Genomic DNA, 22,953 nt, shown 5'->3' on the forward strand with positions numbered 1-22,953 from the left:
TACAAAGCCTTGATTGGTGATTCACCATCATATCTTAAGGAGCTTGTAGTACCATATTGCCCCACTAGAGAGCTGCGCTCACTAAATGTGGGGCTACTCGTGGTTCTTAGAGTCCTAAAAGGAAGGATGGGAGCCAGAGCCTTCAGTTAAAGACTTTCCTCTTGTGCTTTCTCGCCTCACAGGTTTACATAGACCTTGGTTTTATCTGGACCCTGGTCCTGCCCGACACCTACTACTGCTATTGTTATTGCTAGTTGCATTGCAGTTAGTATTGCCAAAACCATTCCTGCTTTTATTATCATTATGTTAATCTCGGGAGGGTTAAATGAGGTAATAAGGATCTGGTGTCAACTTTAAAACCTACAGCAACTATACAAATGCCACAAGCTTACACTAACAATAACTTTTTTTAGGTCCATTTTCTGTCTTAAGCAATATACTAATTTTACTCAAAATACTTAGTAATATATTTTACTGTGACAGGAAAAGTATACAGTAAGTGTTTCTACATAAGACATTGTAAATCAAAGGATGTCGCATGTTTTGTAGCAGTACTTTAATGAACAACCACAGTTACAGTTGAGAGTTACAATAATCAATTAGTTACACCATTATTACTACTGGCAAAATTAATACGTCATAGGATTTCATTGTATTAGTGTTGCGGCCCGTCGAGCGCTGAGATATCTGCAGCACTTCCAGAGCAAACCATGTTGGAGAAAAGTGGGATGCTTTCTAAAATAGAGTAAATATCAAGCCTTATAGAAAACAAAATCATAAAATAAAAACATAATATTTCCTCTTGACTTTATATTGTATGCCAAAGGAAATCAACTCTAACCGACGTGTAAAAGTAAACTTCACCGAGCAGACAAGCGTCACGCTGACGGCAAGACGAAGCTTCCGAGGACAGAAGCGCGGCGTATGTACACAAACTAAAACATACGTAAAAACCTAAAACAATCAAAACATGCATAACAGTATAAGCCGAACATAGTTCAGAGTATTGGATGTGTCATAAGCACAATGCCACGAAGAGGCATTACTTTGGGCCCACGCTCAGGGGCCACGCTGGCACACGGTGCCAGGGGGCCGGAGAGAAGGCGCTTCTTCAGTACACACAGAGGTCTCTCTCTCGTCGCCGTCGGTGTACAATTAATTAACCATTACTTGTACAATGTGACTCATGGACAGGAGAGAAACCAGTGGGCTTTATGAACTCACTCTGTCCACTCAAAACTCCTTCGGCGGCCACTTTGAACTCCTCACTTTGGTCGGGCTCTACCTGAAGGACGACTCATAGATACGAGCATTCTGGGTGTAATATATATCGTGCTACTAATAGAAGTGGAATCTATGTGGGTATTTCCTCCTCAGGACTATCCCAGCATGCAATAGGCCACAGGCAGGTCACGTCACGTCAGCATGAGCCTATAAGTGCTAAGTGGAAACTTTTTCTTTGTTTTTATATATATATATATATATATATATATATATATATATATATATATATATATATATATATATATATATATATTTGTTTGTTTTTGTGTAAGATGGAATGCACTGTGGCCAAATCTTTTTCAAATATATTTGTCCTTAAAATATCAAACAAACGTAGCCATGTAAACATCCTGCTATAATTCAGCAGTTGTAGAAGTTATTCTGGAGATTTCTGGTTCTATGAAAACCTCATATTCTTGTAAACGGCTTCATGCGTTTATCAAAATACTCCAGGTAGAGCTTGAGTGTTACAGACTTTCAAAATGGCCACAGTGGTTTTTATAAAACGTTACTTATGAAACATGGTTGGGGTCTGTCCATGATTCAACAGAAACAATAGATTAGCTATTGAAATTTTTTTTCAATTCTCTATAATTTCAAGCATCAAGTTGTATGGCACGTTAAAGTATATTTACTTCCTGATTTAAAAAGAGGCCAAAAAACGAGCAAAAATTAACTGACCCCCAACCTCACCGCAAAATAAAACTGGTTCCCTTCCGTTTTTAAACGAGCATTTAACCAGCAAACCAAAAGCATATTTCTCACAGGATTTAATTGGAGCTTCTGTAGAAAATAAGCCAGCTTCAAACCCCAAAAGCTTAAATAAAGAACGTGTGATACCTAAACACAGTAGGCAGACCACAATTGTCTCAAAGCAATTTCCGCTGGAACATCTCTATTGGAACATAACTGTTGTCAATGCATTTAATCATATAGCAATACATCAAGAGTGTTGGATAGATACGGATCAACAAGTCCATGTACTGTATTTAATTAGTTAATGATACAATTTGTATCAAACAAGGGTTTTCTCTGTCTAGCGTGGATTCAGCTGGGATCTGCTACAGACTGCCGGAGACGCTGTTCACCAAAAGCACAGCTGGGGGTGGGGGGGGGGGGGGGTCGGTTAAATATATTTACAATACGTACATGTCTGATTTACTGATCCAGATGTTCTCTGTCCGTAGCAGATACCAGAGTTGACCCGAAACAAAAGAGAGAGAGAGAAAGAGAGAGAAGAAAGAGATAGCGATAGAGATAGAGAGAGTCCCTTACTAAAACTAAGGTACACACGACAGGGTCACCCATCTCTACAGCTACAACTCGGACCAAAAATACCGACGCCATCTCTAATAAGACGACACGCATGTTGACCAACGTGGAAGAAAGAACCACAGATGGTGCCTCAAAACACGCACAAAGAGATTAATATAATACGCGGGCCCGTGGCCAAAAAAGTAGACCTGGAGTTCCAGACGTGGGTTTGCCACATGACAAATTAAGAAAAATCGATCAGAGAAAAACCTGTGACACTTTTCTTTATAGTTATGAAGTAGAAAAACCCCGTCCATCTGGCGCCTTACACGTGACAAGAGAACATTTTCTAATACTGTTTGACTGAGTTCTGAACAGTGTACAACGCGAGTGCACATTTCTGTCAGACTCTCGTCTTAAAAAGGTGGTGGCAACGCTTCAATAATCCGTTGTTATGGATGTAAGTGATCTTACTCACGAGGTTGTGAATTGCTTGTAAAACAAAAGAAACAAGTCCTGCATGTGAAAAACACGCATAATAAGCTACGAGATAAATAAATTAAAAAAAGACTAACTGGGCAGGTCTGGAACATTCTCCACAAGTTGCACAGAGGACCAGAGCTGGAGTCGGATGACCTTCATCCTTTTGCATCCTTTAAACGCGTGCGTTGTCTCCTCGTAGACGGTCCAATTTAAAAATTCCACCGTGCAAATCCAACGTGCTTTCAAAGGCAAATTCAGGTTTTCTCTGCCGATGCGAACCACTCTGTGTTTTCCTTTTTTACCCACCCAAGACTACATGACGGCTATTTCTTTCTAATGGGAGATTCAACTCCCCCCCCCCCCCCGCCGTGCATACGGAGCCGGTTTGGGCTTTCTCCGAAAGTATAGCAGCTGCCAGCTGCTGGGGGTCTGTGATATGGGGGCTCCTGGCCATCACCCGGCTCACCAGCTCCGAGGGGAAGATGTTACACAGGTTGACGTACACTTTCTCCCTCATGTCCCCATAGCGGCCGTGTGCAGGCGACTCAGAGTGCTGCGGCATGTAGGAGGGGGGAGCGTGGGAGGGCATCGCGAGGTGAGCGCTGTGAGACGGGTATGGCGGGAGAGGAGTGCCGGATGGGTGAGGCGGGTGAGGAGAGTGGGCCCGCGGCGGCGGGTGGTTCAAGTAGTGTGTCGGGGACGGGTGGAGAGCCGGGTGGGAGGAGTGGTGCTGGGCGTAGCCGTCCTGCGCCCAGGGAGGGGCGTGCCAGGACGCCTGGCGCGTGTCCGGCAGACTCTGATAGGCGGATGGCTCGTACCTGGACGGCGGCAGCAGAGGCTGCCTGTAGTACGTGTCCCAGCTGGGCAGCGCTTTTGTCCGGTGGTGATGGTGCGATGTGGACAGGTGTTCATACAGATGAGATTCTGACACGCTCTCGCCTCGCGTCGGGGCCAGGCAGCGGCCCAGAGGAGAGCCAGGGGGGTGAGGGTTGGACTGGGGCAGAGAGTGGTAGTCGCCTGGGCAGCTGGAGCGAGCGGTCAGGGGCTGGTGCTGGAGGTGGGGGGGCAACGGGTAGAGGGGGCGCTTCGGAGGAGCCTCCGGCGGAGGCTGATCGTGAGCACAGGACTGCCCTCTCAGGTGGTAGCCGTGTGCTCCCGCGTTAGCCGTGTGGGCGTGCTGCATGCTCGAGTAATCGGCAGGATGAAGGCCACATAGGTCATGGTTTGCCGCGGCGTGGTGGGGATACAGCCGGCTGTGGGGATTAGCAAAATGGACGCCGTCGTCCAGCAAGGTCTCCGCGGGGCACCCGGGACACGGCCGCTCGCCGTACGAGTCGCAGCTGCTGCCGCAACTCACGCTGCTCTCGCTGCCGCACTCGGAGCCCGCCGAGCCCATGGAGCCGAGCCGCAGGTCCGTGTCATTGGGGAAGCGGCAGTCCGGGCTCCGCCTGGAGGAGAGGCTCAGGCCGGAGTAAGCACGCGTTACTGAGTAGTAGCTCAAGTCTGGAGACTCACAGTGAGGGTAAAGGTCATGGCTGGGGGCTGGCAGACTATGGGGAGTCACCGCTCTGGACTGCTGGTCCTGGGGAAGGCTGAAACTGGATGGGGGGCCTCCCGGGGCTGAGGACATGCTTATACCACTGCTACTGCCACACATGATGTTCTTCTGGCTTTCCGCCCTCCCTTTTGCCAGCTTCTCCTCCGCGTCGCTGTACGACAGAGCTCGGATGCTGGGGTCCGACTGCCTTTTCTGGGCGCCTTTCTTTGCCTCGATGCTGCCAGCTGGCACACTGTGGCTCTTCACCAAGCCGGTGTCCCCCTGGTTCTTTGTGGTGACACAGGTCTTGGCACTGGCACGCAGCTCATCAGCCACAGCACGCTGAGGATGAGCACCTCTTTCTGGGTGGTAGTACTTACACTTGTGGCCGTAAGTGCACTTCTTTCCTGGAGGCAAAAGGTCTCAGTTTCATGACACGGAAAATATACAAAAGCTCCCGACAAACGTGATGCAAAACGAGTCCATTTTTAACCTGCAGTACATGATGTTGTAATAAAAATGCGTTGTTATTTCTGGGCGTTTGTGCATATCTTCTCACCGTATGGGCAGGGCTGTTTCTTCTGCTCAGGCATAATGGGTCTTTTCCTCAGGAAGTTGTCTAAGCTGGGGCCATGACGACCGAGAGGGTCGTCTGGGGGCATGAATCTGAGAGACGGGAAGGAAGGGTTAGAAAGGACAAGTAAGTCATATGACTTTTAGGGCTATTGACAGAATCGGTGCCTCAACTCATCCTCCTCTACTCACTTGTCGTTGACAAAGGAATACATGAGCAGCCGCTCGTCGATGAACTTCTTCCACTCGGGCTTCTCGTTAGCCAGGTCTCGGTAGTTATCGTTGGAGACGATGATGCCGTCTGACTCGTAGGCCAGCTTGACGATGAAGCGGTCGTCGTAGCAAACCACGCGGCGACCTTGGACGCGCCGCGAAGGAGTGAAGACCAGGATCTTTTCCTTCTCTAGGCGACGCAGGATGTCCTGATCTGTGTGGGAAGTGGGGTTATGGTAAGCTAGAATCATCAAACAACTTCGATTGAAAGCATCTGTCTGTGTGTGTGTGTGTGTGTGTGTGTGTTGCACTGACCAGTTATCGGGGCGTCGGGGCGCGACTGCTCTTTCCTCCAAGCCGGCACAAACACTGTGATGTCATGATGGCCTCGCTCTAGGAACCAATCCACAGCCAGCTGGATGCCCTGGCAGGAAAACACTTCCTTGTTGCCGTGGCTACATGGCATAGAAGAGGTTAGAGCGAATTAACATGTTGGCACCTAATGAAGGCGATTCAGCACATTTACCGTGATGTGTGGCATCAATTAAAAAAGGACATTTTACAATAATTTAACGATGCGTCTTGGTTAAAACGGCCACGCCGGTCGGCTCACCTCATGGCTACGTTGCTGCCGTCCAAGACAACCGGCCGCAGGTTGTCCTGGTCGCTCAGAGCGTCCGGCGGACAGGGCGAGTCCGACCTCTGGCTATCCAGCAGATCAGAACAGCCACAAGAGGAAGAGGAGGACGAAGAAGATGAGATAGAGGCTAATGATCCGGCCGGCTGCTCGCTGTCTGACTTGGTGCCCAGTTTGACCAGCTCTCCCAGTATGTCATTGATGAGGGTGTCAGGGCCCAGCTTGGACAGCACCAGCCGCACCGTCTCCTCCGAGTAGCCCAGCTTCAGGGCAAACTCCAGCTTCGCCTGGTACTCCTTACCGCCGGCCTCGGGCGCCGGCTCTGACGAGGAGGGATTGGAAGGAGGCTCTGGTGGGTGCTTGCATGGCGAGCTGGGTGGGGGCTTGTGTTCACGCTCTGGTGAGGGCTCAGACGAGGGTTCAGGAGGACCCTCGGTGCCTAAGTCCACACATTGGGTCCGACAAAGCGGCTGGTGGGCGTTCTTACTCGGAGTTGACCCGCACTCTCCATGCGGCTCGCACTCCGCATCAGACCCGGCGTTTCCTTCCGCCACAGCCGGAGGAGGGGAATCGGCGGTGCTGCTGTTGCCGGAGCGCTCCCCCTGCTCCTCCATAGCAGGGGGCCCGTCAGAGCCGCCAGCCTGCCGGTCAGACCCTGCTATGTGGAGATACTCCAAATCCAGCCCCAGGTCGAGGATGTGGCCTGCTCCTGCCTCCACATGGTCCTTCTGGCCCATGGATCTGTCACAGACATCCAGCACACGGGGCTGACTGCTGCCCTCTCACAAAGCTCGACTCATTGGTGCCTAAAGAAAGAGACAGAGGAGGAAATAAGGGCCCGACTGTGTCACTTTAAAGCCACTTAGTAGCACTTGATCTACACGTTGCTGCGTTGAGATGGAGAATACTGGAGAAATTTAAAAAAAGGCAGAGAGATACTGAAACTAATATTAGGGTAACAATATAACCCGGGGCGTCGGTTACAGAAGCAACCAGTCGTCCAACCAGAATCATTTAAATGTTGAAAATTTGCATTTAAAAACTGACTCCCTCTCCTTTGTTTTCCCAGAGAAATCTGTTGCTTCAGCTTCCCTAACGCGAAAAGGCTGTGACTCCAGCGGTCCGCTCGGGCGGTTGGGGAAGCCGCTGATGCACAGACACAAAGAGCCGATGGGGCCCCTCGCCCTAATTAATGGACTCCCGCGTTTTTTTCTTCAGTCTGGCCCCAGTGTGGGATTACAGGGCCATGCCACAGCACATTAATCTGTGGGGGAACAGAGGGAGAACTGTTTTAAACATTTTTTTAAAAAGACAGCAAGCCGTTGGGGATGGGGCAGACGGACCCTTCCCCCTCGCATTCTACCTGGTAATTAAAGTCCATATGCTTCTCCCCACTGGGGTGGTGGAGTCACTCATTAGAGCCCAGGGGGGCTCCGAGGCCACCGAGCCAATCAACGCATTGCATTCAAGCACCAAGAACATGGGATCCAGTTTGGGCTATTCAGACGAGTGTCAAAGGTTTAGCACTTTGGAAAGTTAATCCGAGGTCAGGAAACTGATCTGTGGCGGGCCTGGTGCATTCTGACTGGAAAGAGACGTGACATCACCGCGTGAAGAATCTGTAATGTGGTATTTACACCCCCAAAAAAAACGTTGCTTTTCCAGGAGGAAACAAATCACAGCAATTGCTACGAATGTAAATGTATATCTATGTAAATGTGCAGTTGGTCGTGGCCTGAAGCGCTGCGTCACTCAAACTGATGTTATCGAGACCAAACGGGTGATGGAAGGGGAAGTGACTTAAATACGGTGGGTTGGGGGAGAGGAGGGAGGGAGGGGGGGAGAGTGAGCATTTTATGAAAGAGGGCTGCTTAGCAACGCGGCTGAGCTACTGTTGCTAAGCTACAGCTGTTGAAAGCATTCTCCCCTCCAAATGCCAAGACAGAGGCGTTCGTTCGGCGGCCCGCCTTCCCCACACACACACACACACACACACACACACAACAAAAAGATCTGGTGTGGGGGAGGGAGGGGCTTAAGTGTGCCTCACTGGCAACCCACCACGCCACCAAGGACAACAATAGACCCGCAGCGATTAGGACAGGGGACCTTGGCATCAACGAATGTGGGCGTTGATGGTGTCCATGCACACATGAACGTCTGACTCATACTGCTGCGGAGAGTGGGGCTATTAGGGACGTCACACACACACACACGCACACGCATACACACACACACACACACGTCTTCAAAAGATGCCGCGTGTGAAAGAATTGTACAAGTTTGTCTACATTTTGTGTCAAGTTACAACAAATCTCTGGAATTAACTGAAAATGTTGACTGTAGCCGCAGCAGAGCTGGGTATCAAATTAATTATAGGATTTCTTCATCAATGTCATTATTAAATTCAATGTTTGCCCCGTTAGTTACGCACGAACGTGACGAGATTATAAACTAGTGGAGCACCGGTACAGGATTAGTAAATGTATGGGAAGAGCAACGGTTGGATCAGTGCATCCCTTTCGGTACCAAACTGTGTTTTATCGAACGTGTTTCTATGTGTCCGGTCAGTTTCGTAATCGTTTTGCAAAACTTAACACTATTTTATTAAGTTCGCGAAGAGCCGTTTATCTTTGACACTCAACATTCGTAAAGGTTTGCCTTCTTTGTTAAATGGAAAACAATTCTAATTCTCACATAAACCAGATACACGATGCAGAATAATGACGTGGCGATGCATTCTTCAGGGTTTCAGGGCTGAAAGTGTTCCGTCATTGTGTCGCATCTCATCAAACGCCGCAACCAACGGTGACTTTCATTCGTCATTGATTAGATGGGAATGTTGCTGTTTTGTCCGTAAAATGTCAGAAAACAGTGTAAAAAATGGCCAAAGATATTAACTACTAACCTAACATTTAAAAAAAACAACACTGATCTGCAAAACACATGGCAGGTTATCGGCTGCATCACAATCACATTGACCTCATTTGATTTCTTTCCAATCTGTACAAATCTGATACTAATCCTGTTGTTCTAGCTGCTTAACGGCAGAGATGTGAACACAATTAAAGCCTGATGAATGTGGGATCTGATGAAACCAGAGTCTTAGGGGTTTCAAAAAGACTTCTGGTGTGGTCCAAGCTCCGCGGAATTATGCACCCAGCGCATTGTGGACTACCCAAACCGGGCCCGTCGCACCATCTCCAGACCTCCAGGCTGAGTGGGTGCATCTTTCAAACATCAGCAGCTCCCACACAGCGCAGCTTTGATGGAGGCCGTAATGAATATGTAACACAGTCCTTTACAGCGCTTTGTATGTGGGAGCTTTGTGTAAAAAGTGTGTGCGGCAGAGAGAGAAAGGGGGAAAAGGGTTTTCTGGTTTGAAGAGAGGGGGTCGGCGGGGGAGGGGGTACGTTGCTGCACGGCGGCGGATACTGTGAAAAAGTTATTGTTAAAAAAGGGGGGAGAATAATAAGTTGGTGCATCTAGACTTTCCCCGCCAGCAGCAGGGCAACAGATGTCTGCCGAGTGGTACTCGCAACTGGTGTCACACGCACACACACACACACACACACACACACACACACACACACACTATTTGCTTATTTGCTTCCTCCAGCCTTATGTGACCCAGATAAGACAGAGCTTGCTTTTTTTGTTATCCCCCCCCCCAAAAAAAAACAAACACAACACCCCCCTCCTCTCCCTCCCCCTCACACGAGGTTTCATATCAAAACAGATCACACAGTTTGAAGTCCAAGCTACTGCAGCTCCAGGGCCACAGCTGCAGACCAAAGCTCAGGCAGGTGTAGTCCTGTGCTACGGACTCTCCTGACTCTTGTGATGTAGTGGTTGAACTGGGACCTGTGGTACGCACGGTTCAAACTCACACTGCATCATCTTGTGTCTGCAATATTTTCACCTCCAAAGAGCACCGTCCCCTCTATATTCTGCACCCAGTCATTTAGGTCATGTCCGTTCAGTATTATACGTGTTTGATGATGCTGCAGCCTGTCCTGCTGAAGCGCCGTTCTAGCTGGGGCCCCTTTGCATCATCTCACTGGCCCCCAGTGAGACTGAGGTCGTCACAGTTGCTTTTAAAAAAAAAAAGACAGAGATCAGAACAACCAAAAACAAGGAAGCTAAAAAAACAAACACTCACCAGGCTTTAAAAGATCAACAAACAATGGAGAAAGGGACGTAGATCAGCTCATTTCCGCACATTTAAATCCTTGAGAACCAGATTGGAAAGCACGGCAGGTGACACAGCGGAGGAACAAGTCCCAAAGTTCCCACAGCAGCTACATCCGAGGCCGACGCTCGTCTGTCTCTGCAGGTCACAGCACAGCCTCCAGCGCCTCGGTTCTCCCGGTGTCTTCCAGAGATGAGTGTTTATTATTATTTTTTGCTCCACAGAAAGCAGGCAAGTTGGACAATGAGTGGCAGAACAGATGGAGCAACAATGTCTGCCTTTCCCTCGTTTAGAGTGGCTGCTCCTCCGCCAATCAGAGAGCAGCGGCCTCACAATGAGGCGCAGAGAAAAGGGGGGGAGGAGGAGGAGGAGGAGGAGGAGAATGAGGAGGGGAGTGGCTGTGAGCAAATGCCTGCAACACCCAGTTTCCCCAAGGCACGCGTACTCAACGTGCACCAGCACCCCCCCCCCCACCCTCTGCCTGAAAGGGCTTCCCCTGTGTGGCCGATGAATCAACGAGGGGTGGGCGGCTGAACAATGGAGCTACACAATGGGAGGCCGGGGAGGGCAGCTGCAGTGTGAGGGCTGGTGCTATTACGGCCCGGGGCAGCAATGGAGAACACCTGGCTCCAGAGCACCACAGTCACTCTCCGCTCTTTGTCTGGGGCATGGGGATGGATGGGGTTTGGGGGGGGGGGCTCCAAACAGAAGGAAAAGACCAGGGCTGGCTGACAGACTGGCGTGGCCTTTAAGAGAGTGCAAGAGGAAAGAGGAGAGCGTGGCCTGGGCTGAAAGGGAAAAGGGATGAGTGTGGGGGGGGGGGGGACATCAAAAAGTTGTATGTCCCATTGAGGAAGAGGAGGGGAGCTGTTCCTCATTGTTGCAGCACACTTCGGGCAGATGACTCGGAAGCACACGTCTTTGCCTATTCTGTCTTTTATGTGACGATGGAGCCCAGAATGTGAATGAAAGTCACGTCCCGGTTAATATGATGCCAAAAGTAGGATAATATGTTTATCTGCACCAGTGTCATTGATGCAAATACATATAACGAACATACGAGTCCTCCTTTGCATATGTCACACACATTAAAGCAAGTTTGGAGTGAGCACAATACTCTACTCAGTGTACTAACCAGACTAATGTGCACACGTCACGGAGCTACACGGAAAGGGTTGATAAGGAGGAAGCTAAATAAAATGCACCATGCACGCCAAAGAATATGTATGAGCAGCAGTTTAAATATTGGAGCTGTCTACACTATACAAAGTCGTTTTAATGATTAAAACAAAAAGGGATCTGGATCCAAGCCAGGTAGGAAAATATGTTCAAATAAAAGAAAGCTGCTGAACAATAATGGGCTTCACCTCCATTCATAAAAAAAGGATGTCTGGATGTCCGTAAAGGTTGAAGGAGCGCGGAGTTTTGAGCGGATTATAGAATAAATGCACCTAATGTTGCAAAAGCTTATCAGCAAAGAGATCATGATCTAATTATTTGCATCCCCTCCAGTAATGTGGCTGGCACTGAACTGAGCCAGAGAACTAACTGGAAATGAATGAACATTAGCCGATTAAACAATTCATTTAAATATAGTCTCAGTCGTTTGTCGAGCAAAACGGCTTTTCTCTTTTTAACTAAGTGCTTTAATAAATTGTTGATTCTTGATCGTTCCATTATTGCCTATCGAATATCCAACAGTCAAAGTATTCAAATTGCTTGTTTTGTCCAGCCAACAGTCCACAACCCAAAGACATCCAGTTTATTATCATACATGAGAAAGAAAAGCATCAAATGACTTAAAGAAAACCTCTCAGCCAAGAAATATGAATTCAGTCAAATGAGGTTGAACGTCAAGAACAATTTATCTTGGCAACAAGACGTTAACGCGTAATCTAAACGCAACAATAGTGCGTGTTCTCGCTCGACTTTCTGAATAAAATATCTCTCGGCTCCGCCTGATTAAATAAGAACGTGGTCCGAGACAGCTTTGCCCAGAAAGATAAGGCCGATGAGGGGAGATACGACAGCTGACCAACTGCACAGTATCTATCCACACACACACACACACCCACCCACACACACACACACACACACACACAGAAGAGCACTCTGTCGACCATCTGTCCTAACGAACAGGTGTGTGCCGCTGCTCCCCAACAACTGCATCAGCAGCAGCAGGATGATCGTTTTTCTCTTTGGAGACAGATGAATGCACAGAAAACAAAACTATTGGGTTCCATGGAGAAAGAGCAATTATGAGAGAGAAAAATGCATTCTTTGCAGCGCTCTATTGCTCCAACTAATGATTATGTCCACTATTGAGTACTTTTCTTCATTAATCTTTGATCTTCAAAACATAAACAACTGTGAAAAACTCCCAAAAAAAGTTTACTATCACTTAAAACATCAACAGCTTTTCAGCATCAGATCCAACTGGCAGGTTAAAACAAAATACTGAAAATAATTTGCATGTACAATCAGGTCTAACCCAACAGAAGGAGACCCCCCCCCCCTTTGGCCTCATGACCTCTCTGACCCCACTGAGCACTCCTCAAAAACTGCCAGCATAGATTAAATTGGGACGTTATGGCAACGCTCAGCAGCTCGGTGTGCGTCTGCAGCCCTGAAAACCAAACCAGATCTTTAAAACCACCATGACATGAAGAAGTTTCTTTTTTGTTATCTCTTCTGGGCTGTGAAACAGGCTCTTTTGCAAGGAGCGAGATGGTGTTAAGAGACAGGGAGGATGCACAGAAGTTGAAAAGGGAGGATGAAATAAAAAGCCAGCTGCTGGGGCCTCGTGCACGCATCACCTCCCCCCCATCAGAAAAAGCTGTGAACCCTAGACTGGACTGCTACTGTTACGATCCTCGGGGAGCCAAGACAGCAACCAGTGAGTAACAAAGACACAGCTGTCAAGAGACAGCACGTGCAGATGAACGCCAGACAGGTGTGTGTGTGTGTGTGTGTGTGTGTGTGTGTGTGTGTGTGTGTGTGTGTGTGTGTGTGTGTGTGGAGGAGACACACAGAAGCTCCTTCATGGTGAACCAGACGAGGCGTGTGTTGGCCCTCTTCACTCCAGAGCACACCAATTACATGTATTCTGGTTTGAAAACATGTTCACCTGGATTTAAGATTAAACAGATGATTTAAAATAAATAAATAACACACACGTGATCTGCCTGTTGAAGGGAATCCACAGTAAACTACATTATGGATATTGAGTGTTAGGGGGGGGGGGGGCGCGCAGCGGCGTGCACGGTCACTGCGGACCAACACCGTCACGACCTCCCCGCAGCTTTCACCCACGGCAACCTGCGGCTCCTCCGCCAGAACGAGTCCGCTCGGCAGGACGCGGCGCGCGGCACTCACCCGTTTCGGGGCCGCCCGCTGGAGCCGCACGACGGTCTTGGGGACGAGAACGAGCGAACCTTCCCCTCCATCACATTCTGGCGACGCGGAAAAACATCCGGCTGGATTTTTCTTTTCTTTTTTTTTTTTGCAGCGTGACCCAGACAAAAGTGCGTCAAGGCGCAGAGGGCTGCGCGGCGGCTTCCGCTCCCCTTTTTCCGCTGCGTTTCAGAATAAAAGACGAATAAATGTGGCATATCACTTAACGTGTTTTTTTCCTTCCCAATACGTCTTCCTTTTGTTTGGTGTATGATATCACATTAAACCAAGACGACTATTCTACTATCGCAATTTACCCTGTTTCCGGAAGCTATATTAAGACCTCCCTTCGCAGTTCGTTTTTTATTTGGACATATGCCACAAGTCTCTAATAAATGTAAGTATTTTAGATCCATTTATTGGCGTTAAGGGGAAACTACATTGAAGTATCGAGGCAAGCTTTACGAAACTGGCCAGCACGTTTGGAGGTGACGTGGGAGGTGAGGTGAGGTGCGCAACGGCGCCACCTCGTGGTTGAGATAAATAACGCAGAGTACGTTTAAATGAATTGGGGGATGTGGGCAGAGCACGGGTTTTCCGAACTGGAATATGTATGTATTTAATTACAGACCTTCTGGCATTTAGAAGTTTGATATATCTTTACTTTCCTTTAACACTGAGGCACATGTTAGAATAAAAAAGTATAGGGTGGTAACCCTGAGAGGTTTTATAGTAGGTTATTAATGTCAGGCTGTGGAATAGGTTATTAATTAATGTCTGAAAGCAGGCAATTATAGTATCATTTTTACTCCACTATATTTATGACATTAGTTTACATGCAAAACATTTAACCTAGAAGGAACCTGACATACTGTTTATACGTGACCTATAGGCAATATGGCAGCCTGAAGTAGTCATTTTAATTTTAATATACACAACAAAATTCCATACAGCAGAATAAAAAACTACCCCAGAGGCATACGGGCGACTACTCAAAACAGTTAAACTCTTCATGAAACATGTGCATGTGGCTTTTTCATGCCTGTTAAGTCAAAATTAAGCTTGGTATGATGATCTTATAATTGTAATAAATTTAACAATCCAACAGGGATTACAATGGTTTAAAAAGAAATTGCTCCACCTTGACAACATGCTTCTTACACATACAATGTATAAGTACCTTTTACTTTTGATACTTTAAGTAGCTAAGTATTTAATTTTTTACTGCAGTAGCATTTTAGACAAACATTTCTTTTTAATCAAAAAATTAAAAAGAATGACACCACACTGTAAATTACTTCTGATTTTATTCAATGAAAAAAAAAAAAAAAAAAAAAAAAAGACCTTCAGGAAAATACAGTAATTCCCATAGTACACACAGAGAGGACATAAATTAGAGAGGCATGGCAGAGAGAGAGAGAGACGCTTGAGGAGGAACATGTCACCTGGCACCTGGGTGGTAGAAAACATTTGATCCACGCTGCCACACAGCCAGGGGCCCCACTGTGCACACTATGCAGGATGTGGAGTAATCAGTGAAATCACACGCTATACTTGTGTAGTTCGTAACGCGAGCTAAAGTGGATTATTCCTGTACACAAACGTCTAAATGATAGTACAAAAAGGGAATAATACAAAATACAAAAACAGGGAAAAACTGCCCTCAAAATAAACCATAAATATTCATATCGATGCACATTGGTTTAACGAAACAATTGCTTCTGTAAACATTTTCAACATAAGGTGTGCATTACAATTTAAAAACCACTGCAGTCGCATACTTATCTGAAGGATTACATAATAAAAATTGCAGAAACAAGACTAAAAACTAAGTCAGAGTTAAAAATATGCCGCTTAGTTCACGCCGTCTGAAGTGGTTTTGTAACACTGCTATTAGAACGTGACTTTCTTTGCTTTTCACAGATGATCAGGAGAGTGAAAGCATCTCATCCCCCATGTTCTGCAGCTCTCAGCAGGTCCCACCTTGGACAGTGAAGGCACCACTTTTACTGAGAGCCGGGTCAAAGAGTTGAAGTTTAGGCGGGCGGGAGGAGGAAAGGGGAGCGGGGGGGAGGGGGTGAAAGTCCCGTAATATAGTTTTCTCATTCACACAAACACAGCTGCGGGATGGACTCTATATTTTAACAGTGGTTATGAGGCGGTCTAACATGAAGGAACAAAGTCTTTCCTTGTCGTTCGGGTTTAAAAGAGGATGAGAGGAAGAAAAAGTGAAATTAAGTAGATTCCATTCTGGGATGGAAACATGATCCAGTTCAAAGTATTTGTCTTTTCAATCAAGCCTGGACTAAGAAAACAAACTAATCGCCTGTCTGAAGCCCAAAATGGCAAAAAAAAAAAGAAGGAGGTCCAATATTGAGTCACATGGCTGATTCAGACTCAAGTGTTCCTACAGTACATGAATTCCAAACTTCACTATTTAACTTGTCAAAAGCTCACGGAGGATTTTGAGCCGTTTTAAAATCAGCTGGAGACCCTTCTAAGGCAACCGTTTAGCTACTCGTTAAGCTAAAGTCTCCTTCAAAATACAGTCGGATGATTGTAGACGTGAAATTCAAACGTGGTGCAGACGGAGGACAATCAGCTGATCCCCGATTTCCTCCCCGTCCTTGGAGTGTGATGTTCAAAGCTTCTTCTCAGCCCTCTGGATCTGTGCACACTGCCCACTGGCCTCAATGCTACCTTAATGGCCACCTGCTAATTCTGCATGTCTAATTCACAGTTTATCCTAGCCCTACTTATGACCGATGTTAAAAAATAAAAAAGGGAAAATCCACTTGCATCTCACATTTCTGGGTCCATTCGTGGTTTTGGTTGCTAGTTTTCATATTTCCAGTAGACGTGAAAATGAGCAACGGCAACAGGCAAAAACTGGTTGACCAGAGAAGCAAATCACAATTTGGAAAGCCGTGAAAAAAAAAAAAAAAGACAACTTGATGATAAATAGGGTGAATTTTTTTTCTTTAAAACTGGTTGCGTCCTAAAATCCGTATGCTTTGTTTATGTGCTGCAAGTCACATACAAAATATACAGTGTATGGAAAAACTGGAGCAAAAAGTTTGTCAAAAGCAACATGCCGTCATAAACAGGGCTACTTCTGTCCGACATAACCTACAATATGTGAGGCAATGTGGTAAAAGTCGAGATAGTGTCTGTAAAACCTGGGAGAGTCTGAAGCCTACAAGGTAGATGTAGTTCGTATGTACACGCTGATATCCAGTACCCTGTATTTAATGGATATATCAAGAAGGTCCCTTAAAAAAAATCTTCACTTTAAGGAAGAGAAGGCAAAAAAAGTGAAGATACAGAGGCAGATTTACATGTCAAGCGTTGTTATCTATGTGGCGGTGAACTTGTGTTAAAATGGCATGCTTGACGTGGAAATCTACCGTGGTGGGAATAGGGAGTTAATTTCACCTGAACAGGACTAAACTACAGCTACAAACGGCGACACTCGAGGTGCGGCACATAAAGTATTCGCCTTCTTTGATACAGTGACAGCCGCGTTTAGCCTCCAATCCGTCCCTTCAGTCATTCACATGCTCAGTGTTTCCTCCATTCACACACGGACACGATGCAAAGTTTTACTATGACACATAAAGATTTACCATCAACTGGCAACAGATCCCGCGTCCCGCAGGAGGAGGAAGAGGAGGAGGAGGAGGAGGAGGGGTTCGGCTCAAAGGTTGGGTGAGGGAAAAGCTGGAGGCTGGGGGGTTTCTGTTGTCGTAATATAGTTTACTAGTACACTCAGTGGACACGAACAGAACGCACCTCCTCGCCCCCAAACACACGCCGGTCCCTAGCTTCTTTTCATGATTACAGTCCAATCCGTTGTTTTGTTTTTTTTCTCTCCGCCCGAGCGGCTGAGAGGAAGCCGTTCCCTCCATCGAGACGCTCAAGGCTTCTTCTTCGTCGTCGTCGTCGTAGTCACAATCGTCATCTGTTGGTCACTGCTTAGGTATGGTCGTCGCGTGGGCTGGTGTGGCGGGACGTCGACTACCAGCTCATGAGGGAAGTGCGTCCCAGGGTCATGAAGTACACCTGGCTGGCACCTCCAGCGCGCACGGAGGCGAAGAAGACCTGATGGACAGCGGACGAAGGGGACACGTGTCACGTTTCTTTGACAACCGCGCTGAAAAATCACGTGACGTATAGTTATAAAAACAGACAAAGGAGGAAGGAAGGACTTAAGTTCTCACCTTGTCATTCCTCTCGCAAAGGAACTTAAGTCTCTGGGCTCTCTTGTGCATGAAGACGCCGTCCAGGTGGCCCGTCTCCACTGAGCGGATCTCTATGGCCTTCTCACCCCAGCCCATGATCTGGTTTGACCTAATGTAGGCTGCTCGGACACAGAAGAGGAGGAGGAGGGGGATTCATGAGACACAACTTCCCTCTATGTGCACAACAAGAACAGATAATAGTCGAACCGAATTGGACTGTCTCCCACTTACCCACTGAAGTCGGCATTTCTCCCCACTGCAGCACCACGTCCTTGGTGATGCGCCCGTAGGTGTTGACGTAGACGCCCTCGTCCTCGTAACACACCAGCAGCTCGATGCCGTCAGTGTTGGGCAAGATGATGATGGCGTGGCACTGAATGCTGGTCTGGATCTGAGGGAGGAAACAAATGGAGGGACGACGTTGAGAGCGTGAAGAGCAGGGGGAACAACAGAGAGGTGGGACCAGACTGCGCTCAGTGCTTACATGTGTGGGCAGGTAGATGTCATAGACGGCACCGGAGTCCACATCCACAGCATGGAAGCCTGAACAGGAGCCATAGATGACCTTTAACCTCTGGCCTTCCTCCACTGTCAAGTCAACTAGCAGAGGCTTGTGCACCAGATCACCAAAAGACTGAAGAGAATCATGGAGAAAAAGTTAAGTTAGTCGGGTCAACTCGTGTCTTTTTGGGGGGGGTTAACTATTCTTGCAGCATGACGATTGCTTACCTTAAAGGCCATGAATTTGTGGTAGGGTTTGGGGGCCCAGGCGTACACCTCCACAGCGTTCTTCAAGGCCAGCACCAAGAACTTAATCCTCTCGTATTTCACTGGAATGAGAAGTGAGTCATTGGCGAGTTATGGGATCGCTTAAAGTCGGCCTTATCAACAAATCGCGGTCAGTTTTGTTTTATTCATTTAAAATTCAGGAATCTTTGGAGACGTACCGACTTTGTAGTGAACGCAACCCTCCAGTTCGCCCACGTTAACCCAGCCCTGCTTCTTCTCCACCTCAGGGTCGTTGTGCAAAATCTTGTTTCTCAGCCACGACAGATAGTACACCCGCAGCTTGTTCTTTTTGCCTGCAGGAGGTGGAGTTGCACGAGAGAAAGACATGTCACAAACGACACAATGTGGACTGTATTTAAACTGGAGGTTTAGAGCCAAGAGTGTTGCAAGGAAACAACGACATCCATCAGTTTTTGGAGATGAGTCCGCCACTGTGGCATTATGTTTATCAAAAAGAAGATACATCTGAAAAAAAGTGTCCTTGATATTATTGAAAAAGAATCAAAAACAGGTGTTCAGTGGCCGAAGGCAGCACGTGCACTGTACCCGATATGGTGACCAGGACGTTGAGTCCCTCCAGGACGTCCATCTGCTGGACGCGTCTCCGGTTGATCAGAGGGTAGACCTTCCCCTGACCGCTCCGGTCCAGCAGCATCAGACCACTCTCTGTTCCCACCAGCAGGTTGACTCCTGGAACGATCAGAGAAGAGAGTTATTCGGGCTTTGAGGGGAACCAGAGTAAGATAATTAGGTTTAACAAGCGACCGCCCCACTGAGGTGTTTCTGAGCAACACCATGAAGCCCACTTACCCCAGAGCGCAGCACACAGGATCTCAGAGTTGAACCTCTTCTTGTACTTGCGAATCTCTGGCGTGTCGCTCGGCGGGCGCGTGTTGACCGGGTTGACGTTGACCACCGAGCCTTTACGGGACGGGTCGGATTTCAGCGGGTCTGCAAGCCGTCCGTCCGGCCCAAATGCTGCTGGGAGGGAGGCAAATGGAGGTCAGGCTGGATGCCATCGTGTATTTCAATTATTATTGAACAACCCGGTGCCTGGTTTGAACACAGTGCCGCGTCTGTTCATCTTCACTCTTGTAGTTATTACAATAAAGAGTATATGGGACGATACGGACAATATGACCCTCGCATAACACTTGACCGCATCGACCGTGACTCATCACTTTATCGCAGATGTTTCAACATCATTTATTTTTATCAGTGCGGAAATTTTTTTTTGTGGGAGAAGCTATTGCTCATAAAAAATTAAAATAAACTCCCTCAAGGGGAACCGAGGCGGATGACGTTCAACAGTTTTTAATTACAGAGCTGCCATCATGAACCCGTTCGCTACCTACCCATGTTGTTGAGGGAGCTGCCGCTGGATGGAGAGATCTGGAGAAGACGAGGGTCGATGAAGGGAGTGAAGGAGGAGGAAGACTTGTGTTTGGACATGGAGTTGCTTTCTGACTGGGACTGAATGAGATTTAAAAGACATTTAGAAAGCATTCAACTTGTACTTAACCTCCAGAGAACGCAATGGCAATTCATGAAAGTAATTTTACAATGGATATACAGAGAGAGAACAGGGGGCCTAACTGAATCAGAGATAAGGCCCATGGCCCATAAATGAATGTTACGCTGATTTGTTTGATTGCAACAGGCCTCGAGTTACATTTCTACCTCTCGGGCTCAAAAAACAGCTCAACTGTGTGCAATCAAACTAGATTTGTGTGACACAAACAGCTGGGAATACACGGTTGGCACTGCAATTCAAATTCATGACAAATAAAATGGAGAAGGAAAAAAAAAAAGATGACGTGCAAGTGATGTTAGTTGTTTTGAAGCCAACGAAGACGGAAACGTTTGAGTGGGGAAACAACGTGAGCAACAAGAAGAAATGTGTTGAGGGAGACGAGAAACGATCCACACGCCGGCTGCTCCGCAGTGTTAGAGGAAAGATGTGCTCCTATTAAAGCAAGGAAGATCGTGATTCCTCCAGCAGAGATGCGTGTCGTTAGCTATGCATGTGTCACAGCACGAAAGAGGCGGTAATCTATGACAATAAACATTAAAAATAAATGTGATTTTTTTCTCTGTATGTAGGTCATGTGTTCTTGAGGACTTGCAGTCCAATACATATTTAAAAACCTAAGTATAAAGCCCCATTTCACCCCTACCATCACACCAGGCATGCCATCACCCAACACTGCTAGGACTACTCGAAGTGGTCAATTCACAGTTTAGTTTCCTCAATGCCACGACCATGCTCTGCCGCCAGGAGGCACCAGTGTTAGCGGGCGACACAGCAGCGATGCAGTGAATTGCAGGAGGGAAAGCAGGTTGCAGATCGGAGGTGTCAGCCAAGCCAGAAGGGGGCAGAGGAGAGCCAGAGTGAAGGCAGGAGGACACGGCGTAGAGGGCCGGAGAGGCTCCGACCAACAATCAAGGACTGGACGGCGAGGTGTGTACAGGCTTTGAGATGGAGAACCGTTTGCAATCCTGCACAAAATAACTAGATGAAAAGGAGCACTTGCTACAAATGTATTGTACCGAGCTTCACATTAAGGGAGAAGACGGCCATTTAAAGGCTCCTCTATAGTAGTGCTGGAGCAGTAACTCGTCTAGACGGAACAAACAAATGCAACTGCTATTTGAGTTCGCTGCATGTCGAAGCCTGTACCACCCGACAACAGTCCTTTCCTCAGTTGTTTGTCTCGCTGACGCGAGGACGACATACCTCCATGGCAGTGAGCTCGTCCAGGGAGTTCTGTGGGGACATGGCAGGGCTGGCATAGCTAGATGATGAGGGGAAGGAGGAAGAGGAGGAGGAGGAGGAGGAGGAAGGGATGGTTGTGGAAGAGGAAGGCGAGTGATGGCTCTGCTGGATAAGGTCTGGTAGGTGGTGTATGCGGCCGGCAAAGCCGTTTTTCTCGGCGAGGCCGTGGCTGGGGGTTTGGGGCTGGCCGTGGACGTGAACAAGGCCAGCCGAGGGAGAGGAGAGATTGACCAACTGCTTTATGTCAACGGTGCTCTGGAAGCAAGAACAGGCACACTTTGGGCTCGAGCAAGCAGGTGGAGAAGGCGCATGTTTGGATTGATTTACGATTCGTTCGATTCATCTTTGGAGACCATCGCTGCTGTGCATGTCGCGTTAAAAGCAATCTAGAACAATCTGAGGTATTAGATCTGTAAATGTGAAACGAGAAGCAGCGAGTCTGTAATGACTAAAACATGATACGGCATGGTAAAATACAGTAGCACAGAAGGAATGGTGGAGAATGTGTGGATAAACAACACTAACACTGGACAAAGAAAGATGGAAATGACATCTCTAACAACTATTTACAAGCAGAGTGCGCCTTTAACTGTGAAGCTAAGTAGATAATCTCATTTCCCCCCCTTCTTACCTGTCTGATGACCAGCGTGCCATCCTTGGAGGGCGTCATGCCTTGGTCGCTCTCAGAGTCTTCCATCAGCATGGTCTTAGCCGACTCCGTCTCCCCGTTGCTCAGCCTCCTGCGGAAGCCATGGGAATATCTGACGTCCGTAACCAGACTGGTGTTAACACTCATGCAGAAAAGCCATGCAGCACTTGAGAAGTGACAGAATGTTTTGGGGGTTTTTTTTGCAAAAGAAAGCGACAGACAGTAAAGGCCAACACATCATCGCAGCTCTACCTACCCAGCCCTGGAGTCCTCAGCTCCCGAGGTGGACTCCTCTCCCGCCTCCTGGTCCACCTCCTCATCGTCTTCCTCGTCGGTGGTGCCCGAATCCTCGCTTGAGGAGGAATAGTCGGTGACTTTGTGGGGAGGCCTCACGTCGTCTACCGCACGAAGCTCCTTGGCCAGAGCAGTCAGATCCTAAGAGGGACAGGAAGGAAGACATAAGTCTGATATCTTGGCCAAACTCAGGTCATCTAGAATTATGCCAGTTTAAAAATGTGTGCACTGACCAAATCCAAAAGATATCAATCCTAATAGTACTTTCTAGAAGATCTTGTGAGATTCCTTAGAAGTAGAGACTTCCTTATATTTACAGTCCCAAATCTCTGGGTATGTGTAGTAGAAATGTTCCCCCTCGTTAGGTGTTTGTGTTGGTCTTTGTTTAGCCCAAATGTAAGTTTCTTTCTAACCAAATACCTGTCCTTGAGTTGGCATGTTTCAAAACCATGGGAGATCAGTTAGTCTAAGTTCTGTGATGTGGTGAGTTAAGTGGCATATTGTTTTCTGATTCCTCGATTAGTGTTGCACCCTCTACAGTGCATGTCTTGTAACCCCGTTGCCCTGGGCGTGTTCCCTGCAGACTCTTAACAACGCAGTCTTGTAAGGTCAGTGACAAGCAAGAAGAGGGAGGAGGG

At 47.5% G+C, this 22,953-nt stretch overlaps 2 protein-coding genes across 19 annotated transcripts in view; both read right to left on the reverse strand.

The window, feature by feature from the left end:
• Nucleotides 1–93: 93 nt before the first annotated feature.
• Nucleotides 94–13,681, reverse strand: LOC117740438 (probable ribonuclease ZC3H12C). Its single transcript, XM_034546842.1, has 7 exons — nucleotides 13,549–13,681; nucleotides 5,958–6,787; nucleotides 5,660–5,799; nucleotides 5,324–5,558; nucleotides 5,118–5,224; nucleotides 3,398–4,965; nucleotides 94–114 (listed from the first exon to the last, which is right to left on the reverse strand). Exons 2-7 carry the CDS (start codon nucleotides 6,716–6,718, stop codon nucleotides 94–96), a joined length of 2,832 nt encoding a protein of 943 aa, XP_034402733.1. The 5' UTR covers nucleotides 6,719–6,787; nucleotides 13,549–13,681.
• Nucleotides 13,682–14,907: 1,226 nt separating this feature from the next.
• The window catches only part of LOC117743271 (mitogen-activated protein kinase kinase kinase kinase 4-like), a 30,186-nt gene continuing 22,140 nt past the window's right edge, over nucleotides 14,908–22,953 (reverse strand). For 8 of the 18 annotated variants that reach the window (XM_034551195.1, XM_034551190.1, XM_034551189.1 and 5 more), the window contains 12 exons: nucleotides 22,278–22,456; nucleotides 22,004–22,133; nucleotides 21,334–21,627; nucleotides 19,952–20,069; nucleotides 19,407–19,577; nucleotides 19,143–19,286; nucleotides 18,755–18,889; nucleotides 18,537–18,637; nucleotides 18,292–18,441; nucleotides 18,039–18,198; nucleotides 17,787–17,926; nucleotides 14,908–17,667 (listed from right to left, as the gene is read on the reverse strand). In XM_034551195.1, the coding sequence (XP_034407086.1) occupies nucleotides 17,584–17,667; nucleotides 17,787–17,926; nucleotides 18,039–18,198; nucleotides 18,292–18,441; nucleotides 18,537–18,637; nucleotides 18,755–18,889; nucleotides 19,143–19,286; nucleotides 19,407–19,577; nucleotides 19,952–20,069; nucleotides 21,334–21,627; nucleotides 22,004–22,133; nucleotides 22,278–22,456 (1,806 nt within the window). In that variant the 3' untranslated portion in view covers nucleotides 14,908–17,583. The remainder of the gene's footprint in view (nucleotides 17,668–17,786; nucleotides 17,927–18,038; nucleotides 18,199–18,291; nucleotides 18,442–18,536; nucleotides 18,638–18,754; nucleotides 18,890–19,142; nucleotides 19,287–19,406; nucleotides 19,578–19,951; nucleotides 20,070–21,333; nucleotides 21,628–22,003; nucleotides 22,134–22,277; nucleotides 22,457–22,953) is intronic. The other 10 variants (XM_034551192.1, XM_034551188.1, XM_034551181.1 and 7 more) reach the window with 5 other exon arrangements.

Source organism: Cyclopterus lumpus, chromosome 2, assembly GCF_009769545.1.
Source record: "Cyclopterus lumpus isolate fCycLum1 chromosome 2, fCycLum1.pri, whole genome shotgun sequence".
Taxonomy (NCBI): Eukaryota; Metazoa; Chordata; class Actinopteri; order Perciformes; family Cyclopteridae; genus Cyclopterus; species Cyclopterus lumpus.

Bases quoted from the DNA above. Each gene is read 5' to 3' on its own strand.
- LOC117740438 (XM_034546842.1), bottom strand. From the start codon at position 6,718: ATGGGCCAGAAGGACCATGTGGAGGCAGGAGCAGGCCACATCCTCGAC. The intron at 5,800-5,957 runs GTGAGCCGACCG...TATGCCATGTAG, and splicing joins GGCAGCAACGTAGCCATGAG to CCACGGCAACAAGGAAGTGT. The intron at 5,225-5,323 runs GTGAGTAGAGGA...CCCGTCTCTCAG, and splicing joins TATTCCTTTGTCAACGACAA to ATTCATGCCCCCAGACGACC.